The sequence below is a fragment of the Notolabrus celidotus genome, chromosome 18, assembly GCF_009762535.1.
Source record: "Notolabrus celidotus isolate fNotCel1 chromosome 18, fNotCel1.pri, whole genome shotgun sequence".
In the NCBI taxonomy this organism is placed as follows: domain Eukaryota; kingdom Metazoa; phylum Chordata; class Actinopteri; order Labriformes; family Labridae; genus Notolabrus; species Notolabrus celidotus.
This window is the reverse complement of record NC_048289.1, coordinates 20966824-20989939: the sequence shown is the minus strand read 5'-3', so window position 1 is coordinate 20989939 and position 23116 is coordinate 20966824. Positions and strand designations below refer to the sequence as shown.

Genomic DNA, 23116 nt, shown 5'->3' with positions numbered 1-23116 from the left:
TTGTGTTTGAAACCAAACCATGGTATCAAGTTGAGTGTACTCAAGAAGCATGCTTTGTCCCACATGACATTAATAACACATTCTTACACAGCACTCTTTCAAGTATAGTCAACCTGTTACAAACCCGTGCTAATTGCAAATTGCTTGTTTGCATGACTGCAGACATGATGCATAAAGCCAATGAAGCATCTTTGCTGACTGCCACACATCCTCAAACTTAACACATTTTAAAAGGAGGTTTAATTCATTAACATACGAAATAAGCAGTAGTTGTATCTATAGACTGTATAAAACATAGACCTCATTTTAGTGACATCACCTTCTGGTTTCTATGGTAGTCACCATCTTGCTAATGCTAACTCCAGCCAACTTTTGGCTTAACTAAACACCGGCAAAGATGTAGAGTTCATGCCATAGCCTAGCCATCTGGCAAAGTGCCATAACTCTCCGACATCACATCAGTCACACCCTTAATAAACCAAATTATGCACAGCTCCTCGCCTTAATTTGATATTAACGGATGAGTTATACCTCCCCGCTTACCTCTGTACAGTTGTCATGGATAAAGAAACGAGGTAGAGAGGCCAAAACCAATTTTTATACCAGGCTCATATTTCTGATTGGGTGTCTGGTTTCTAACTGTGTTTTCTGCCTCTGATCCTTCCTCGGAGGAAGTAACAGAGGCAGAAATGGGGGGGAGAAGGTGTCTGTGTGTAGCGTTGGAGTCGGTAGGGCAGAACAGCTCTGTGTTCACGTGCACATACTGTATTTGTGTATGTATATGACACTTCTGCTGTGTCACCTTTGCAACGCCATGTGATTTGTAATCATAAACTTAGGACACTAATATTTTGCTGTTTCAGGGTGCAATTTGTAAGTACAAAGGCGTAGTGATAGCTGAACTCCATTCCAGCACTGTTGCAGGATTGCAGTGTGCAAGAGGCTATAGTCGGCTGTGTGAATAGTTATGAATTGAATTAGTTAATACTGATGGTCCCCCGGCCATCAGTGTATGAATGTTATGTGACTGGGTTAATGTGACGAGTAGTGTAAAAGTGCTTTGAGTGGTCAGAAAGTCTAGAAAAGCGCTATATAAAGGCATTTTTCCACCGCAGGAACTTTACCCCTGAACTAAGGACTTTACCCCTGAACTACGTGCGTTTAGACCGGGGGAACCAGGGTCTAAATTTAGTTCAGGGGTAGATAGTCTCCCCCCTGAAAAGCCCCTGCTTGGGGGGTAGTACTTTTCAAAGGTCCTGGGACTTTTGGTTGAACGTTACAGTGTTTGTGGAGTTAATACAGTTGTTGTAACACAGAGGGAGACTAGTTTAGTTTTTCATTAAGATTTCAAAAAATTATTTAATATAATTTTTTTTCTCCATATAGGTGCATTTTGACCAAGAGTTCCGGGGTCTTTTAGCCCCCAGTATTACTTTACCCTGAACTAAAAGGTTCCTGTGCCCCCATTGTTGTCTGCGTTTCAACCGCGGGCTGAAGTCCTGAGTAGATTGTGCAAATCAGGCCAGTGGCATATGGAGAAAAAAATTATATTAAATAATATTTTGAAATCTTAAAAAAGAAACTGTGAACTAGTATACATTCCCAGGAGCTCCCTCTGTGTTTCAACAGCTGTGTAAACTCCACAAACACCGTAACGTTCAACCGAAAGTCCCAGGACCTTTGAAAAGTACTACCCCCCAAGCAAGGGCTTTTCGGGAAATTAACTACCCCTGAACTAAATTTAGACCCTGGTTCCTCCGGTCGAAACGCACTTAGTTCAGGGGTAAAGTCCCTAGTTCCGGGGGGAAAGTTCCTGCGGTCGAAAAACGTCTATAGCTAAACTCTATTCCAGCACTGTTGCAGGATTGCAGTGTGCAAGAGGCATGTGTGAATAGGTATAAATTGAATTAGCTAACGCTGATGGTCCCCTGCCATCAGTGTACGGATGTTATGTGAATGGGTTAATGTGACGAGTAGTGTAAAAGTGCTCTGAGTGGTCAGAAAGTCTAGAAAAGCGCTACAGAAGAACAAGTCAGTTGACCGTTTACCATGGCTAGTGTAGACAGAGAGGGTAAATATACATTATATTCATGTATGTGTTTGCATATATACTTCATGCCATCTCTTTTACAGCCGGTGCCCCAGCTGGGCCACCTCACTCACACTGTAAACTGCTAGCCCCCAATAGTTGGTCGGTTGATGACGGGTTCCTAAATTTTGTCTTTTTGCTGATCCTTTCCTGTAAACTATATTCTGTAACAAATACGAACCCCTCACTGTCTTCCACTAGTCAAACATATTACTCACTGTGGATATCTTTTTTTTTTTATAGAAAATATACATAAAAGGCATTTCCTGTCTGTGTGAAGTAGATTGTGTTCATCTGACACAAGCCTGCTGGCAGCAGTAACAGCCATTAAAAATTAGTGTAAAGAAGTATCCACTCTTCTTGCTGATGGTCTGTTTTGCTTTGTTTGGCTATTTAGAGGCATCAGTATTTATCTTAATCTGGTCCATAACTCCTTGCAGTAGCTTTTTACCATTAACATCAGATTATTTAGGTCATTTACTGCGACCTTCTACTGCAGTTTGACCATTCATTTGCTGCACTCATTCATCCTGATCATGACTGGACTGATGATGACCCCTTGATTAAGACATCATGTCCAGCGTTTCATAGTGTCGATGTGCACAGCTGGCTGACGCTGCGGGACATTTCTCCTGCTGCCCTTGCCTCCCAAAGCTTTGCACACTCAGGGAAAGCCTGCATCTGCCACATCAACTGTTTTTGATGTCAGTGTCAGAGCTGGTTCGGCCAGCTAAGCAGCATCCCGGGAATGTGATCCCGCGCCTGGCTGCCCGGCCTCAACCAATATTGGTAACCTTAAACTCAAATGAGTGAGCAGAGCACTGGATTATGTTTATCTTCATGGGGATGAAATGGGGAGCCGAGGGAGAGAGGGCATGGAGAGTTTAGGTAGAAGCAGGAATAACGTGGGTAGACTTAAAATGATGTGCAGGTACTGCAGAACCATGTAGGTCACAGATTCCTGAGGAAAAAGCAGCAGCACAGAAGCGTCTCAAATAAATCTTGTATTTAACCTTTTCCATCACACAGATCCGTCCTTACATTATAGCCTGAACAACCTCTGTTTAATCCGTTGAAGGACTGTTTTAAATTCTGGTCAAGTACTCACAGTTTAGTTATCAAATGGGTTTGTGTTACGCTGATTCACAGGGAAACGTGTGAATGTTCAAAAAATGATTTTGACATATCAAGTTTTCTGTTTGATGTAGTAACCCACTTAAATCTTACAAAACGTGTCTGAAATATTTGATTTCTAAGTGTTCCTGCATAAAAGACTGCACCAACTCTGGAGAAATTGGCTGTAAGCTTTATACAAAATTGTGGAAGCATGCCAGCTGTGGAGTATCTATTCAAGAGTATCTGTGCATACAGTATGTATACACCTTATTAACTTTGTGATTATGCTTGTTTTATTACTATTGTCTGCGTTTGATAACATTAACAGAGATAAGTAATGTAAACAATGTTAGATTTACTAACAGGCAAAGTAACAGGCAACAGCCCCTAAAAGGCTTCTTCTTGACCTTTAAAGGCTAATTTATTTAAAAGCTAATTTTGCTATTCACACTGAAAAATGTACTTTGACATTTTGGGAATCTTCTATTTGGTTGCCATGAGAAATTAAGATAAGAAGAATGATGCAGTGTCTGTCCATTAATTGTATTTGAAGTATATAGTAGCTCATTAGCTATTCTTAGCCTAAAAGAACTGGTGGCTGAGTAAACAGTTAGCTTGGCATAGCCCAACCGTTGGCTAACAAAATTTACAGTTTTTTAAAACTGGGTTGTGGCTTGACTATTTCTTGGTTGAGAGCAGTTGTCTGGCAGCCAGGAGAGAATCCATGATTAACTGCTCATGGTATGGCATTAGACTGACACGTAACCTTGAAAACTGCAGATAACCATTTATAAGAGAACAATAGAGGGGCTGTGGTGAATCTTTTTCACCTTTGTACTGAGCAAGAATAGCTGTTTCCCTTCCGAGACGGATTCTAGGCTAAGCTAACAGGCTGTTAGCTCTGGCTGTGCCAGAAAGTGATAACACACACTTCTCGAAAAGGTCCTTTAGTGCGGGCAGGTTCAAGAATCATCTGTAGGTCTTGTCTTGATTAGGCCCTGTGAGTTATATTCTGTTTTAAGACCTTGGCATTTAACTATGGAGATGACATTTAGCGTATTCCTGAATGAGTTTGTGTCCATCAAGTCAAACAAGCACACAGTAATCCTTGGGTCTGGTGTTCACAGCAGAAATATACTGCGCAGATGGTAGGAACATGGAGTTAACAGGAGTCAGGGGCTTATTTTTGCCTGAAGGACCTCTATCTGGCCAAAAAGACATGACTCATTATAGTGGCATACATGTAAGGAACATAGTCTGGGATTGTTTTAGTCTCAGATTATCGAAAACAACGTCACTATTTAAGTCAATTTTCAAAGGAAACATACCAAACATGCCCCACTTATGGCTTACCATAACAGCCAGTACGTTAAAACCCATCAAGTCTTTCTTTAAGAAGACAGTCAAAATTTTAGTCAGGAAACCTCTCAATTTCCATTATTGCAATATAGTAAGGAAGTATAATATTTTAAACATTTAACATTTAACATTTTCAAACTTATGCTAATATCTGTCTTGTTTTTAAAGTTTTAAATGGGTTTGCCCCTTCATCATTGAACAAACAACATAATATGATAAATACTAGAGCACAAACTAGAGGAGACTGTGATGTACTAAGACGTAAAACCAAATTCAGTCAAATGTCTGTTAGAGGCACACAGTCCTGGAAGGAATTACCAGATCATATCAGGGAGCTTAAGAACTACTGTACCTTTATAAAAAACACTTAAACAGTGGTTAAAAACCACCCAGTCATGTACCTATGAATAATTTCTGTTTCCTCATTTGATGCCCATTCCAGGGGGCTTTGGCCTCACCTTCCCTCCTGTTTTTATAATGTCACAAAAGTATACATTTGTACGTAAAATTTGTTTGTAAGTCATTTTGTGTAGCGTCCTGTGAACTGTCTTGTGACATCGTGTAGCTCTAAATATTTTATTTCTGAGGTGCTGGTGGCCTAGTGGTCTAAGCGCCCCACATATAGAAGCCACTGTCCTTGTCACAGAGGTCGCCGGTACAACTCCCGGCCGGTCGATCATTTGCTGCATGTCTTCCCCCTCTCTCCACTCCCCACATTTCCTGTCTCTCTTCAGCTGTCCTGTCATTAAAGGCAAAAATGCCCCAAAAACATAACTTAAAAAAAAAAAAGTATTTTTGTTTCATGTAAGGACCTACCTTAGGACTACGGATGAAATGTAGCTATTGTGCTAATTCTGCCATATTTACATTGAGGCATTCATTGTCCTAATCAATTACACTTAAATTAAATCTGTAGTCCTGCTATTATTTTATTTCATATGGTTTATATAGTCTACTATGTCCCATTGTATTTCAACCAAAAATGTGTAATAAAAAATGTAATGAATCACTCTACATCACTGGGAGTTCCCTTATGAAGTGCCAGGGCTGTCTTTTGAGCCACTTTAGAGGACATTATGGAAATTGCTGGGGTCACATTTTAATATCCATTAGCTCAAGCTGCATTATAAAAGTTCCCAAAATGATTCCCATTAAGAAAAACTCACTTTTTAAAATGTAAGACCACCACACTCTTAAAGCATTTCTTCCAGCTACTTCCATTTCTGAGAGTTTACAGCTTGCAGACACAGCTGATAGGAGACATTCACTCTACCTTAGTGCTGCTAATGAAGGAATTAAGAGTGAAATGGAGCTCATTTTAAGCTAAATTTAACCTCATTTTCCCAGAGGCCACTTGGGAGCGTGTCAGTGACCCTCAGCAATTCCACGGAGCGTAGTTTTAGCACCACTGCCTTATGGTATTAACTCAATAAAGCAATTTCCTCCTTCTTAAATTTCCTCCAACTTAGCTTTATTGTTTTATCGAGTGACTCATTTCACTGTGCGACTTTATTGGGACTGTATGCAGTGAGACATTGGCCTCCTTCCAGAAACGTTTTAATATGATAAATAAAATGTGATTGATCATAAGCGCAGCAATAAACATCTGTTCCACTTGTGTGATTCATTTGCAGTGTAACATTAGGATATCTGAGTGTGTGTGGACCGCTTCTGAACAGAAAAAAGGCCCAAATGTACGGTGGCCCTGAAGGACAATTTTTTTACAAAAGATGAAACACTTTTACAAAGTTGGAGACAAATTTACATTTTGGAAAATATTTTTACATTTTATAAAACAAAATTACATTAGCAAAACACTTTTACCAAGAACAAAACACATTTACATTTAAGAAAACAAATTTACAAAAGATGAAACACTTTTACCATTTCTGAAACAAATTAATATTTGATTTTTACAGAAAGGGAATGTACCAAATACCGGAAGTGATCTGGAAGTGATCGAGTGAGGGGTCATTTATGGCTTGTTTCCACCAAGCGGTCTGGTATGGATCAGTACAGTTTGGTACGGGTCAGATCGATAACGCCTGATCCTGTTTGTGTTTCTGCAGCCAACCGTGCCCTACATGGTGGACGGCGTGTAAGCCATGCCGATAGCCGCATCAGCTACGTAATAGCGTGACGTCATGGCAGCGCGACACAGTGTACCTCGCTAATAAATGCAACAAAGAAGAAAAACGCAAGGAAGGTCTGCACCTCCGCAGTCGACCATGGAACGCTGTTCCTTGACGCCATTTTCCAAACAAAAAAAGTTATCTTCCCGAAGTCCACTGGAGATTTAAACATGGCGGGATTATGTGTTGTTCTTTATTACAGCTGTCGCACGGGGAGTGACGACTCTTTCGACCAATCAGCGGACTTCAGTGTTTCTAGCTCCACCTTCTGGAGTCGGATCGGTATGTCTGGCACCCCAACAGAAGGGTACCAAAAAGTGGGACGGTACGGCTCGGTAATTTAGGGACCTGTCCCGGTTTTAGTTAATGGAAACGCCACAAAATGTGTGCCGTACCGAGACGAACCGAACTGAACCGCTTGGTGGAAATGGGGCTTTAGTTTGTTTTGATGGAGAGAGACCAAACGGAGCTGGACATGGTTTACATATTAGGACATCCTCGGGTCTCAGAGTGAGGTGTCAGACCTCAGATGAAAAAGCATCATGTCTCCGGAAAAGCTTCATCATGTGTCAGAATTCAGATGAAACGGCCTCAGACCACATAGCCTCAGGCTAAACGGAGTCAGACTTCACGGTAGAAGTGTTCCTTTGTTTGTAAATTTGTCTCCAGCTTTGTAAAAGTGTTTTATCTTTTATAAAAAAAAAAATCAATCTTTTTTTTTCTTTTTTTTTATACTTTATTTTTCTTGTTTTGTAACAAATATTTTACAAACAATATTGAGAACACAAGACAGACAGGGTCATCATCATGAGTGAGGTAAAATGCTTGACATGATACACCATAGTAAGGGACAGAGAGAAGAAAAACAAACAAATAAACAAACAGACAAATAGTGGAGTGGCCAGCTGTGGTATTATTTAACAGCATGCATGTCCAGTTCTTAAATGTCTGAAAATGTCTTTAAAATCCTGAAGGTCCTGTCAGTTCAAAGTTGTCCACAGGAGGCACAAAAATGGCATTTTCCACAGCAGAACATATGAAAATATAAACATCGTTACACATTCATATAAGTCTTCCAGTTCTTCCAATATTTTTCCCCTTTTTTCGTTGCATGTCTTAGTGAGAAAGACAATTGTTCCATAGAATACATTTCTTGTATAATTTATTTCCATTCATTGATTGTTGGGGATTCTTTATTCAGCCATTTCCTGGTTATGGCTTATTTACTACCAACTAATAGTATCTGTAATAAATACCTGTCCTGCCTCTTTAGCCTATAAGTTTGTTTTCTTAATTGTAAATTAGTTTTGGCCTTGGTAAAAGTGTTTTGCTGATGTAATTTTGTTTTATAAAATGTAAAAATGTTTTCCAAAATGTAAATTTGTCTCCAACTTTTTCAAAGTGTTTCATCTTTTGTAAATGTGTTTACTCCTTAAGAAAGAGAATACAATAATGAAACCAAGTGAGCAGAAATAAATGATTAGCGCAGGATCTGATCTCTCCTTTAACTCTCACCCTCCTCCCTCCTTCTCTCTCTCTCTCCTCCTCTCTCTCTCATTTTCATTCAGTCTGTAGAAGCAGCAGCAGCAGCAGCAGCAGCAAGAGGAGGAGGAAGAGGAGATACATCCCAGAGCAAAAAACTGGCAATCATGGTCGTTGTGCGGATCGTCGCGTGCCTGTGCCTGCTGGTGAGCTTCTCGCTCCAGGTGGACGTCGTGAAAAGTGGGAAAGAAGAAGCAGGGAAAGCCGGGAACTTCATGGAAGACGAGCAATGGCTGTCAACCATCTCCCAGTACAGCCGGAAGATCAAACACTGGAATCGCTTCAGAGACGTGAGTGCTGTGTTTAGTGTAATTATACGAGCGCGTGCTGTCGTATCTCATCCACGCGCGTGCTGCTGGTTTTCTCAGGTGGTTTCGCGCGCAGTTTACTGTCGACCTGAAGTGCACGCGGATGTAAAATTAGCAGTTAGTGTTCAAGAAATACTTCAAAAGATGAAAAAAATCATTTTAATTTATCTACAATTCCTGAATAATTGATTACTTTTTTGGCAAGGTGCCTATTCCCTCATTATATTCAGTTTTTTTTTATCCCTTTAGCAAACCAATAATACTGTTTTTGACATTGTATTTAAAATGTTAAATTTAAAATGCTTAAATTCTTACATTTATCTGTGAGCAGGGGCGTCACCAGGAATTCTGCCCCCCCTGAAAAGATATCTGTGGTCCCCATCACCACAGCCAACCCTACAAATTATAACATTTCTGCTATAATACTGGTTTATTTGCATTAAACAAAAATATATGCTTAAAACTATCATGGTTAACTGACTCAAATCTAAGCTACATATCAGTATATATATATATATATATATATATATATATATATTTTTTTTTTTTTACAATTTCTCCAAATGTAACTGCACAATATTGACCTTCAGACTGTCTACTACCTCTGTAAACAAGATTATTTGAAGCCAAGTGACTTGTTGAATAACAACAAGGGGGCATTATTTGGTATAATATAACCTCATGTAGTAAAATAAAACTCTAAAAACCTACAGTTTACTTTCAACCAGATTCAGCCACACTTGATGGGATGAAAATATGACCACTTTAGGCATGAGTATGGACGCATGAGACGTGCATGTCACGGAGCCGGAAAGAAATTCCATAAAGGAATTCTGAATGTTTGTTTATTAATTCAGACAGTTTTAGTTATCTTATTGCAGTTAGAACAAAAGAAAAGAAAAGCGTAGAAAACACATTTTATTTCAGGCCCATTAAGGGCTTCCCTCCCTACTTGGGCCCTATAGGTCGTCAGTCCCACTTTTCCCCCCACTGCAATGCCCCTGTCTGTGAGCTTCCAAAAGTGAGTAAAAAATAGTCTGCAATTCAGAGGAAATTCGTGCCACTAGACCAAGTCTTACATGCAGTTTTTAACCTCTTTATTTATTTTTTTAAACATCTTTTTATTTGGGACACAATCAGAGCAAAATACAATGATATAAATTCAAAATGTACAATGCCCGTCTTTTTTCTAACAAAACAATGAACATTTTCTGCATTCAAAGAAAACTAGAATAAATCAATTGCCTTCTGCAAAATAATCAGATACATTGTTCTGAATAGAGTAGTTACCAAATAGGTAAATGGCAATGGAACAGATGCAATAAACATACAAAAAATGTCAAAATTAAATAAAAAATTAAGATTAAAAAGAAGAGGAGAGAGGATGGGGGGGCGGTCTAGGTTGGAGGAAATACTGGCAATGATTGAAAATAATTAAGAAAGCAATTATATATATATATATATTTTTTTTAGAACTGCCTTTCACTGTTAGACTTATCTTCTCCAATTTGAGAAATGACATAACGTCACTAAGCAACCTCTTTATGGTTAACAGTGGTATTCTTAACAGTGCCTTTATTTACTGGTCAATATCTATTGATCTGCCACATTGCACAGAAAATGTAAGGGCTCACAGTTAGGAAGCATTCAGAGCACTCATGGCAAAAAGCCACACAGCAAGACATCAGATGTGTGTGCTCCAAATAATAAATAACAAGTATAAGAAAAAAAACATGTGAATCTGCTGTCCAGACCTGAATCTAGACTTTAAAGGGACAGGTATGTCTTATGTTTAGCCGTGCTAGTGAGACAGTAGGTTAGATACATTAAATTAATTCAGAATATTAAATCCCCTGTTGATCTTATACAGATTAACAGGTATCAACTAATCTGCAACTATATTTCTAGGCTTCTCAATGATCCTCAAATCAAACACTACTTGGTTATGTGGGTTCTACTGTGATAACAAGGCCTTCTAATAAATCTGTAGGTTATGAAATGCCTTTAGTGATCCGATACGGACAAACATGTAAAGGATAATGTGTGGTTAAATGGTAGTTCTGCCAAATAGAGTCCTGAGAGGGTGAGACAAGACCCTGACAGGAAGCGGAGGGACATTTTTCACTCTGAAGGGTTTCTATTTCACATAATGGCCAGCTAAATATACATTATCTTGCTTATTACCTGGTTGCTAACTTAATGAGCATACAACTTGACAATAAATATTGATCAAAAGATGATTTGATTTATTTAACAGTGATTAATTAATACAGAAAAAAAAAGTCCCTCAGCTGGTAGTGCTTTCATGGCAATGGTGTCCTTTTCAACCTGTTTCAGGGTCAAATTAACAACAAACTTAACTGTCAGGTAGTAAGGTTTCATAGTCTCATAGTCAAGAAGAAGAGGTGATCATTAACGGTATACTACATGTGCCATAACTCCTTTCCGTGCATTGACATGATATTTGATATTGATGTGTGATCAGGTTGTCTATAGCGTTGTCTTTCCTGTTCAGAGTTAATAACCATTGTCATTTGGTTCTGACCAATCAGAATCAAGTATGTAACACTGACAGATAATTCGTAATAGAGCCTGTTAATGAATTATAAGGATAGCCACCACAGTGTTAACTGCTATGCTAACAACCTGTTGAATGTCATGGATTGCTGAGCTAATGAGCTTGGTGTTGAGTCTTGATGGCTAGATTTACACCAGTGTTTACAATGGCATGTCATTTTTTGCCTTTCATTTGAGTCTAGTATTAGTTGATAAAAAGAACATCTTAATAAGTACATTTTTTCTCTGTAAACGAATTCAATTAGCCGATCAGAAGCTGGTGTCAAGGTTATATTAAGTGTTTCAACCTGTAAAGCAACATTTTACTCTTTCCCTCTTGTGATATCTAGATTCCTCTTTTAGTTGGATCATTTAGCCTCAAATCTCCCACAATGCAATGCTTCTGTGCTGTCCCTGCTGACCTACTGAAGTAATTACTCACAGATAAAAGTGGTCACATAGTGAAACATAATTACTCCAAATTACAACCAAAATATTCTTTCTTTGACCACTATGGCTCTATTTAATTTATTGGACTTCAAACAAAAGTGTTATGTCACTGTGCACCTGTTACTGTGGCAAGCTGTACAGTCATTCAGATCATCACACTCTCAACTGCATTATAGTCTGTGATGACTTGAAGTTGATCCAATGTCTGTAAAACATCTGACTGAATATGCTCTCTAACATACCCCTAAACTAGGATACATCAAGGCTTTGACACAAAGCTATTGAACTTGAAAGCAACAAAGACATAGCCAACATTAATATTAAACTGACATCACTTGGGTAGCTGGTTATGCTTTTGTTACTGACATACTATGCCCCTCAACTAACTCAGTCCACAGGAATGTATCACTTATATTCTGACAGACAGATTAGACACACAGTGGGGGCACAGTGTTTGAGAAAATGTAAGATCATGACTATCCAATGGTCCACCACTTTCATTTTCATCTCGTTAATGAAAACAAAGCGTAAGATTGTTTGATTATTTGTTGATCAATTATGTATTTTAAGCTCGTCCTCGTCTTTCTCATTGAAAAATGTTGAGAAATAAACATTTATCATCATAATTTTCATTAAATGTTACCTCTGATTTAGACAAAGGATGCACCAATCCAATCCTGGTATCGGATATCGGCTAGATCGGGCTCAAAAAGCTAGATCGGATATTGGGGATAAAGGGCCGATATATAGTGCTGATCCATATGGCAGATCTATTCATCTCAGTTCTATGCTTTTCTGTGTTTACAACAGCCATGTGCGTCTCCTACGTCATCAGCGCCGGGCCGGTCTGTGCATTTTTGCCCGGTGGAGCATGATGGAGGATAACTACAGAGACTGCAGTTTAGCGGCATGTCACGCTTCTTTTGCTAAAAACTCCGCCTGAAACTTGCAACATGTGCAGCGGTAATGTTTCGATGGATGGCGCTGAAAAATATAATGGGAGCCCAAAGGAAGAAGTTCACGTCAGCTGTAGCCTACTGCAAAGAAGGAAGAAACCTTATATTAATGGATTTAAAGTGTGAAAAAACGGACAGGTTGTTGGATTTAATTGTTCCGGATCCTTGAAATTAAGGGATTCCAGCCTCTGGTTTAGTACTTGGAACCCAGGTACAGTTCAACATCAAGTCAGAAAAGCCTGAAATTACCAAAACATGATTCTATCCTCACATTAAGGAATAGAGATTGTTAAATCAATACCAGGATCGGATCAGCTAGTATCGGTATCGGCAGATAGCAAAGCCCAGGTATCGATATCAGTATTGGGACATAAAAAGTAGGATCAGTGCATCCCTAATTTATACCAGCTCATTCCTTATCCAACCTCTTTCCACTTAATAACAATCATAATATTTAAACACGCCTTAAACCTATTTTTTTATTTCCCCCCACTAGTTCCAGCTTAAGTGAAGGTTGTTGGAATTGTTTAAGAGAAGTGGCAAAACAAGTCTACCGTCTATTATGGTGCTGTTTCATTGTATGAAAGTATACTATTTATTGCTGGTACTTATATTTGTGAAATTATAGCAGCTATAAGGGTAGCAGAAGTAGAAGTACCAGTCCAAAATAACAAACCAGTTCCCAAGGACCATGATGTTAAAGGTTTATGAGGAGCAGTCAGTTCGTACCAGCTCAGATCAAGGCCTCTACAGTGACAACCAAATGTTCTGTAGATCTCATTGCTGAGAATTATCACCCCAGACCGATGGTCTTATCAGTGTTGAACAGACAGCAGTTGTGTTAATTTGGGCCATGCTTTGTGGTGTGCAGGAAAATGTCCAACTGCACCTGAGCCCTGAAGGCCCTGAAGGCTTGTAATTGAATGCAAATTTGTCCTGCCATGCAGAATTGGATATTATCTTTGCTGGTTTTTGCCTCACCTGTCTGATTGGATCAGGGGTTGACTGAGAGAGGTAGATGAGACCTTTCCATGGGGCTTTGGTGTCATATTTTGGGCACGGACACCTGCACTGTCCTGAAAAGACTTTTAGAAGATGGATATGTGATGCAGCCTGATTTCTTTTTAAATTGTGTTTATTCTTCAATACTAATCTCATGATTATCGTCAAAAAAGTTGATCTAATTTCCCCAAGCTCAATTTGAATTTCTCAAATCTTCAGTTCTCCTAGTCCAAAACCAAAAGAAAGACAAATGAATCAATCAACAAAGTGATTAATCCTCCAATTATATCAGCACTAGTGTCTTTTCATCACTCTGTCTTTTTCATGTTTTATAATTGTGTACCTCTGAATCCCAGTAGATTAATTAGACATTTCATCTAATCGTTAGCAGAAGACTCTTTAATGTCAAAGTGAAAACAAATTTGTTGACCAGATTTATTAAAGTTGAATTAATGTGCCTTGATTAAAAAATGTTAAAACATAAATGATGAAAAAGCTTCAGCTGGGGATTGGTGGGTACTTTTTCCTGAACTTGGTGTTCAGATTCAACATTCAGTACAGCTAATACTTGATCAAAGTGAGGTAAATATAGCAACATGTTGAAGCTCTATGAAGTGAGGAAGGAATAGGACAGAGAAACTGAGTTTTAATTTTTTTATAAACTGTGTCACCCCATTAGTTTGATTTTTATTCAGTTTTATAAAAGACAAGATAAACATGGAGTTTGACATATCAGCAAATTTAAATTTTAGTTCTTGACAGTGGTTAGAAAATATGATTGATGGTAGTTTAAGCTATCTAAATACACATGTGAGGTCTGTTGCTGCCATCTTGGAGAGGGGTTATCTGCCATGTGATCCCTTGTTAGAACACGTAGAAGATGATACAAAGTCTCAGTTTTGTACAGCTTTGAATCTGTCAGTTACAAATAGTTTAACTGAGGATAAACTTCCTGTTGTGATAGTGCGTCACCCCCTCCCCAATATGGCAGTCACGTTGATGTATTTCTCCTTTGAGCAGGAGAAGTGAAAGTGGCATCTATGTGTGTCTGATTAAATACAGAGCTAGAGCTGACAGAGGATAAGCTTAGCCTAAAGATTGGAAACAGAAGGAAACAGCTAATGCTCTACATCCAGAATGAAAAAAATACACATACCAGCATCTTTAAACCTTACAATTAAATCTTGGTTTATTTTTTTCATTTATTAAATATGTATAAAAAAGGTGGTAGTTCCTGTTAATTAGATGGTATGCGGTACATTCCTTGGTGACAAGCAGACTTGCAGTCTCTAAAGGCTGGCACACATTACAGGATTCTTCAAACCTTCACACATTTAGAGACCACACACTTGATGATAACAAAAGACAGGTCGCACAAGATTTCTCTCTTCTGATTTTATAGTGTGTGGTGTGCACTACGGAGCACACCACACACTAACCGATTCTGCAGCAGAGTATCAGGTTCTTCACGCTCAATATTCGGAATCTCGCGTCGTAAAACGGGACTTCGGTGTAAACAAACATGGCGGACGAACAGGAAGAAGCAATGATGATTGTTTTCGGCCTCTTACTTTCTGAAAACACACACAAAAAAGTGTTGGTCTTCCATTTCAGAGGTCAAAAGACTTTTGTTGTCACCGGCACATGTTTTTTTTTTTTTAGATAAGATAAGATAAACTGTATTGTCCCTGGGGGGAATTTTTTCGTGGACATAAGTGCAGTGCTGCTCACAAACAATACATTCATTCAACATACCAACATACAATAACATGCCCACTGTCAAGATAAGAAAACATGTCACTGAGGCATACCAATGACACGTTATGTTGGTGCAGATTGTTTGTTGAGTAGAGAGATGGAAGTAGGGAGGAAGGAGAGCTTGAAGCGATTACTTTTACATCTGCTTGCTCTGAACCGTCTTCCAGAGGGCAGTAATTCATATTCTGAATAAAGAACATGAGAAGAGTCCTTCAAGATCTTTTGTGCCTGATTGAGAACAGTATTTCCAAAGATAGTTTGAAGGGACAGGAAATTTTTATTAACAATCACTTTCATAGCACGTTTAAAAAGTTTTTCGATCTTAGATTTACATTTAACAGATAGAGGGCGAAACCAGGCTGCCATCCCATATCTGTTTTTACTTCCTCTTCCGTCAAATATTAAACATGTTCATTATTTACAATCTCTCCTTCTGAGGCCTTCCGAGCAGCTCTGACCGTACAAAATCACTCTTAGCACACATCACACCACAGGAAAATCAGACACGATGTTGTTTGCAAACATCAGACAATTGGGCCTTTGCTGCCTTTGATCGTAAGGGGGAGATCGGGACAAAAATCAGCCGGATTATCCTGTAGTGTGTACCCGCCTTAAACTAGCTGCTGCCTGGTTTAATGTTGTGCTCTCTTAATTTATGTGGGAAAGTCAGTTATCTTGTTATCTAACTCTTGACAAATGAGTCAAAAGATGTATTTAAGAAGCTAACAAAATAAGGAGCTTGAGCTAGTAGCTAGCCAGCTTAAAGTTAGCTAGTGTCTGTAAAACAAGAGGGACATACTGTAGCTAGCTTAGTCCAAAGTGTGTCTTTGTTAATAAGCTAACAGTCTTCAGACAAAAGTGCTAACTAAAAGCTCACAGACATAATAGTAGTGTCTCTTTCTCTATCTTAATATTGACTAAAGAAAAACTAAGTAGGATATGTACCAAAATGCTAAACACTTCAGGTTTTGTATCAAATTTTTGAGTGTTTTTTTTAGCTGATTTTTATTTTAGCATTTTGCTTTGGTTTAGAAAAGGAGAACAGAAAGACAAAACATGATCAGTATGGGTTGGTGATTGCTGCAAATTTTGAGTCTTCAATCAACATCAAGAATTAGAAAGGGTTTATGCCCTTGTTTATTCATACCGTCTCATGGGAATCAAATCAAGACATTGTTGAACATAAGCACATGAGGAAGTGTGATACTGTTGAAACAGACAGCTGGTTCTGCTCATACAGGACTTTTCTTTTCTGTAGATACACCATCTGAAATGTGAAAGGCTGGTATTTATTTACTAGGTGTTATGGGGAACAGGTGGTGTGAAAATGACAAGCAGAAATATTCATACTGCTTCTAAATTAGAAATAAGACGGAAAAAAATCAAGATGTTTGCTTTAGAGAACTGTGATGGCAGCTTGATTGATCGGTTTCAATTGAACCCATGTCGCCTACATATGATTGCAAAGACATAATGAGGAAACGTTGAAAGGTAGAACAATAACACTAACAGCTGCAGAGGCAGAGGGTGTCAAGATAATCCACAGCAGGTTACAATGTGTTATACAAGCTCCACTTTGACTGGCATCTATGTTGAAGCTGTAATCATGACACACTGAAAATGTCAAGATGTCAAATCTCCAGATGCAGATACCTTGCGTTGTCATGTTAGCTTGAAATTCACCCATGCACAGCAGACCAACAGGTTACAAATACAGACACAAGGAGCTTGTAATTAACTGCATTTTTCCAGAATCAGTCATACATTTTTTTTTTTTTGCCACTTCATGTATTTATTCCCCCAAGCACCAGTTTGCATTCTGTTGGACCTGTTAGATGAGAGCTCAGGCCCCTGCTCGTGTGAACAATACTGTGCTGTTCACTCACCGCCATCTCTCCGAGCAGGGCAAAGAGGGAACTCATTAAGGAGCTGTGCAGCCTTTCAGCCAACCAAAGAGGTCTGTTTCAAGTTTGCACCTGCTCTCCTGCCAGCTACATCTTTAGAGAGGCAAAATTGCTGTATTTTCTTCTCAGGTAAATGGCTCTGTGGCTTCTTTGGTTGAGATTTGCACAGTGAGGCCAAAATATGATGCCTCATTAGCCCTTGCTGCTGCTTGCAAATTAATTTGATTTAGGACAGTGATAAATGCATTAATTACATTACTATGAGCGCTTCTTTAAATTTTACTCAAGCCTCTTATTGTTCCTAAATGTACGTACTTAATATTCATAATAGGATACACGACAAAAGGGAGCAAGAGAGAATAACTCCCATGTTTCATGATTGTACACGTAGGTGATAAGGTTCTGTGCTGCAGCACATAAGTAGGCTATTATTTTCATGTATGGATAGTTCCAATTATAAATAGGAAAAGGGCAAAGTAACATCCTATGTAGGAATAATCCTTAAGTCAGCATGTTACATGGTCATGATTTTTCATGTATTTAGCAGTTGGCCTGTTTTCACCATCTTGGTGTAGGATGATATGCCAACAAGCTTATGAAACTTGAAGTACAATAAAGGCTAAGTGGAGTTAGGCGTGCAGGATTTTTTTTACATAGACTGTATAAAATATGGACGCAGTATCCGTGACGTCAACCATCTGTTCCTAAACGCTGTTTTGAAGCCAATCTATGGAGGCAGCCATATTGGAAATGTGGAACTCAACCAGGCAGAGTGTGATGTAAAGAGGCGGAGTTTGAGCCTCCTAGCCAACAGCTATGTGTTCCCGTCCAGGAGTCAAGACAGTCATGTCCTTATTTGGGCAAAACTCGTAATCTTAATATCTTCTGAACCGTCGCATTAGAAAAAAATTCACAAACAGTACAGTGTGTGCCGATAGAGAAATTATCTACGTAGAGCCAAGCCGTTTTTTGAACCAGGCTGTAAACATGTTTATTAATGCTGCAAAGATCGTCTTTTTTTCAATTGGTGTCTATGTGCTTTTCGGTGTTTCTGCAGCCAGCCTCAAACGGATTCTCTATGAATTGCAGTTTATAACACTTCTGCATGGACTTCAAAGTTTGAGACCGGAGGTTGCCGCTTGGTTTTGTTCATAAAACAAGTTACTCTACAAAATGTTATTTCTTCCCTGATGATGGCACTAGTGATAAGTTAAGATATAATCACAAGTTATGACAATTCATCCACTTACGTGAAGGCAAACTATCCAAAAGTTTCGCAGACATTCGCTGCAGCGGACATGTTAGCATTTTGACGTTAGCATGGAACCTCTAAGAGCAGTTAGGTAGGTAGGCTCTTGACAAAATCACTTTGACCACTTAATAGTTTTGTCTGAATATATAGGGCTACTATATTCTATAAAATGGACTCTAAACATCAGAAAATACATGTCAACAAAAATGTTAACTTAACAAGCACCTTATATCATCATACAAGGCACGTCAGATGACATAACAAAGCAGTGCTGTAATCAATGCTGCAAAGCTTTCCTGCTCTACTCTGGGAATCTGTGTTCAGCTCTGGAGTGACCAGCACCAGGTACTTTGGTAATTATTGTGGTGATGACAAGTTAATTGTTGATGATGATAACGGAAGGTCTTAAATTGTTTGGTCGCTTCATTGTAGATGTTCCTTATTTTACCAAAAACAACAACAAAAAAAAACATCACTTTGGATAAAAGCGTCTGCTAAATGACATTGAAACATTGTTAAGAGACTGACATAAGTTGTGACTGAAAGTATCTTTATTACCCAAACACAACTTCATACAAACTGAATAGAAAGTTGTGAATATGTAAATAATTTTCAGCCATAGATGCGTTTAAATGCACAGCAAAAATGTGACAAATATCTAGCAGAGTTTCATAGAGTGAAAGGTGGCATCTTCTTAAATAAAGTAGTTTAACTTGAACAGTCTAAAATACACTTAAATTCACTAAAAATGTCGACGTAAGAGATGATGTATCGTGAGCGGGTTGTTATTGTGGATTAGAACCCTGATAGGATGAGCAGGACCCTGACACGTAAGAGAAAGGTTGTCCTCCATTACAACCTGCTCACTATACACATCTGCCTTCTTAATGAATTCATAATTTAACACCAAATATTCTTCAAAAAGATTTTGTTAGTTTAGAAAATATTATTATTATTGAATATTATATTATATTAAATTATATCACAGTTTTAGCTGTGCCTGCATCCATAAAACCAACATTTTCAAGGGGAACAGGACAGCATCACCAGCGCCACACCTTATTAATTTTGTTTCATTGACCTCTGCTGCCTTTTCTCTGCTGTTTCTGTCTATTCTTTGTTTTCCCTCATTAAACAAACAGACAAAATGAATCAGACTTCATTCTGCACACAGTTAGTCCCAGAGAGCTGCATTCGTAGCGACGGCCTATTCTTCATAGCAACAGTCTACTATCAACAAATAGCAGGTTGCTATAAAGCGTTGCTATGTAATAACCAATCAGAATCAAGTACTTTACATAGCTGTGTTATTAAGTGGCACACTGAAAAAAACTGTACACAGACCTGTTTTGACACTTAAAATCCTCAATCTTATTTCTTATCTTTAACAAATGTAGCAGCTTACTCCAATGACAGAGACACAGCAGCACAACATACACAGCATATAGGGGACAGTAATGAACTTGGATTAACCAATTTAGCTGCAATAAAGCAACTGATGCTTCATCAAGTGATGGATCAGCTTCATTATTTATCCACGCTGTCGTGAGTGAGCTGATGGCGCCGGCCTGGTCACTGATCCTGCATCCGCACAGCTCCTCTGTGAGAGCTCTCCAATAAATTCAAGACCTGGGATCACTCTATTTTGCTGCCGAACACTATGTCTCTGCATCTTTAGTGACACTGAGCTCCTTTACTTAGCTCAGAGACACGCTGCCAGCTGTGTGTTTTTCTGCTCCTGTCATCAACCTCAGCCATTTATTAGCATCCCGCAGGATTTATGCTTGAGCGCTAACAGCCAGAGTAATTACAAATATGAAAAAAGTAGAAAAAATTAGAGTAAGAGGACAGTGTGCAATTGTCGAAAATATGATAATGAGGCCTATTTGCAATTAAAAGAGGAAGGCAGTGCGGGGGTTGAAAATTAGGATGGTAGAACCCATAATGAGATAATAGTTATCTGTATCTCTCTGCTGTGTGAATCTGGAGATCACACTATCAAATCAACTATCTGTGGCGATCTCCTCATTGCACACTAATGAGATCAAAATGGCAGAAGCGGGGGAAAAAAGACACTTTTTTTTTTGTCCCCCTGGTGTCATTACCATGCACGTCTCTGACTGGAGGTGAATGACGGGAGATTTGCTGCGAGTGTTTGGCCTGCTCAGATACAATTCACAGTGGAAACTGAGAAGAAAGGGGATCCTGTTGGCTTCTCAACACAAGCGTGGGTGACTCCTAATTGAGTGGAGAGGCTGTTTTGTGTTGCTGGTCCTGTGGAAAAGCTCCACTGGCCAGAAAAGCAATTCATCCCTTACAAAAAAACAAAACAAAGTAACCCTGAGAGAAGCTCAACAGCTGCCTTTAACACCAGAGAAGGCTTTTCGTGAGCAAAGCTATGTTCCACAGTTTGCCCAAAGATACAAAATCCCCTCCTTTATTTTTTTTTACACTTGAGCTCAAGGAAGCTACTTGTTGTGGTAGGAGAGTATATGTAGATGAATGTGTTTCATAATGGAGCCTGGCTGCACCTACTACATTAACACACATGCACCCCGTAGCAAAGATGCACTGAATTCCATCTTTTTTAGCCATTAACTTCTCTCTGAGTTACTGAAAAATGTCGGACTGAATAATTAGTTTTTCCAAGGTTCTTCTTCTGGCTCTATTGTTCATGCATTATTTATAGTGGCATCTGCCTGAGAGTCGTATCTGTACTGGTAGAGCTCCTCTATGCCGTGCTGCGGGCAGAGCAATAAACGCTGCCAGTCTGCTGGTGTGTCTGTCTGCATTTTAGACTAGTGTATTAACACACCCAATACTCAATCAATGATGGAGCTTTTCAGAAAACAAGCAAAACCATAGCATTGCTTAATTTTGCTACAGGTAGGGTTGCACAATAAATCTCATTTCCCTCCTTATCGTGATACAAACAAGCAGCATAAACAAATGTTAAAACTCTGCCTTTAATTAAATAAATAACAACAAAATAACAGTGAAACCTTCACACTGAGAATGCAAATTTTTGGCCAATCAGATTAAGACCCAGCTCGCCTTGAGCTGTCCTTTGATGAGTTAGTGTCAATTTAGTGGTGACTGAGTGGGGGCGGGTTTTGCTAGCCGACCTTATGTTGAATTTAAAAAAATACTTTTGAATACTGGAATTATTTTGGATTCAGGGCACCATGTTACAAACATAGGTGGTGTGTAAAACATACACAGCAGCAGAAAGAGATAAAGACTCACAGCTGCAGCTAACACGTACACTTTGCACAAATTTTTTTGTGCCGCAGGTCATTTCATTGCAATGTTGGTTACATTGCATATTACAACTGTAATGCATTCAAAGGATTTTTTCTCATATTCTACAGTCTACTTGGTTCACCCTTCTGTACAAGAGCATACATTTGCAGGAAAACGAAGACACACAGGCATTAACAGTTGTATGTTGTAGCCAAGCGCCAACTTCCGGTCTCAAACTATGAAGCCCATGCGGAAGTGTTATAAACTGCAGTTCATCGAGAATCCACTTGAGGCTGTCTGCAGAAACACCGGAAACCACATAGACGCCAATTCAAAAAAGACGATCTTTGCAGCTTTAATAAACATGTTTACAGCCTGGTTAAAAAAACGGCTTGTCCCTATGTAGCTAAATTCTCTATCAGCACAAACTATACGGAGGGTGAATTTTTTTTTAACGCAACGGTTCAGAAGATATTAAGATTATGAGTTTTTGCCCAAATAAGGACATGACTGACTTGACTCCCGGACGGGAAATCATAGCTGTTGGCTAGGAGGCTCAAACTCCGCCTCTTTAAGTCACACTTTGCCTGGTTGAGTTCCGCATTTCCAATATGGCTGCTGCCGTCGATTGGCTTCAAAACAGCGCTCAGGAACAGATGGATGACGTCATGGATACTACATCCATATTTTATACAGTCTATGGTGGTAGCATATGGACTTTTTATCTTCAGGTCTGGCTGATAAAGACTTTATTCTTAGTATTAATTGAGCAGATTTTTATTAAAGTCTATCATCTGCCCCAAATAGCTACCATTATTCAGTCTAAAACCATATCAGAATCATGCTAGTGCACTTGTTCTGTAAGCTGCAGGGTGTGACGCTATGCAAGATCCAGCAAACGAAAGTCCATCTTATTTGGCTTTTGCATGCTGTTTAGTTACTAACCTTTTTCAAATTACTTTTACCGCCCCAGTTTAGTGTGCTTGTATTCTAACATTCTAGAATGCTAACCTAGTTTTAGCGCCTAATAAAATAGATGTTGAGGTTGATGGGAACCCAGTTGTTTTTCAGTTATTACGTCGCAAACCAAAGCATTGGATGACGCAGATTTTTGGCCTCATGGAAGGTAAAAGATAAATACAGTGATCACCAGCATAAGACATGATATTTACACCCCTTACACTTTAAATACAAATGTTTTGGATTTGTGATGCAGGGAACAAGTCGCTCCACCACTGTGCTGGGATGCAGAGACAGTAACAGAGGCAGTACAGGGGCGAGGTGGGATCATTGGCAGGAAGGACAAAACAGCTCAGAGTGTGTGTGCATATGTTAATCTCTTGTTAAGACCTGTATGGAAACACCCAAAAATGATAATTCACAGAGGAAAAGTTAGAGCAGAACGTTGTTTCTCTCTGGGCACCATGACTGTAAGTTCATAATTTTGTG

General features: G+C 39.0%; 1 protein-coding gene across 1 annotated transcript in view; it reads left to right on the top strand.

The window, feature by feature from the left end:
- Window positions 1–23116, top strand: part of LOC117829805 (testican-2-like) — a 98890-nt gene that overhangs the window by 15332 nt on the left and 60442 nt on the right. The window contains exon 3 of the mRNA XM_034707482.1: window positions 8265–8528. Within this exon, the coding sequence (XP_034563373.1) occupies window positions 8346–8528 (183 nt within the window). The 5' untranslated portion in view covers window positions 8265–8345. The remainder of the gene's footprint in view (window positions 1–8264; window positions 8529–23116) is intronic.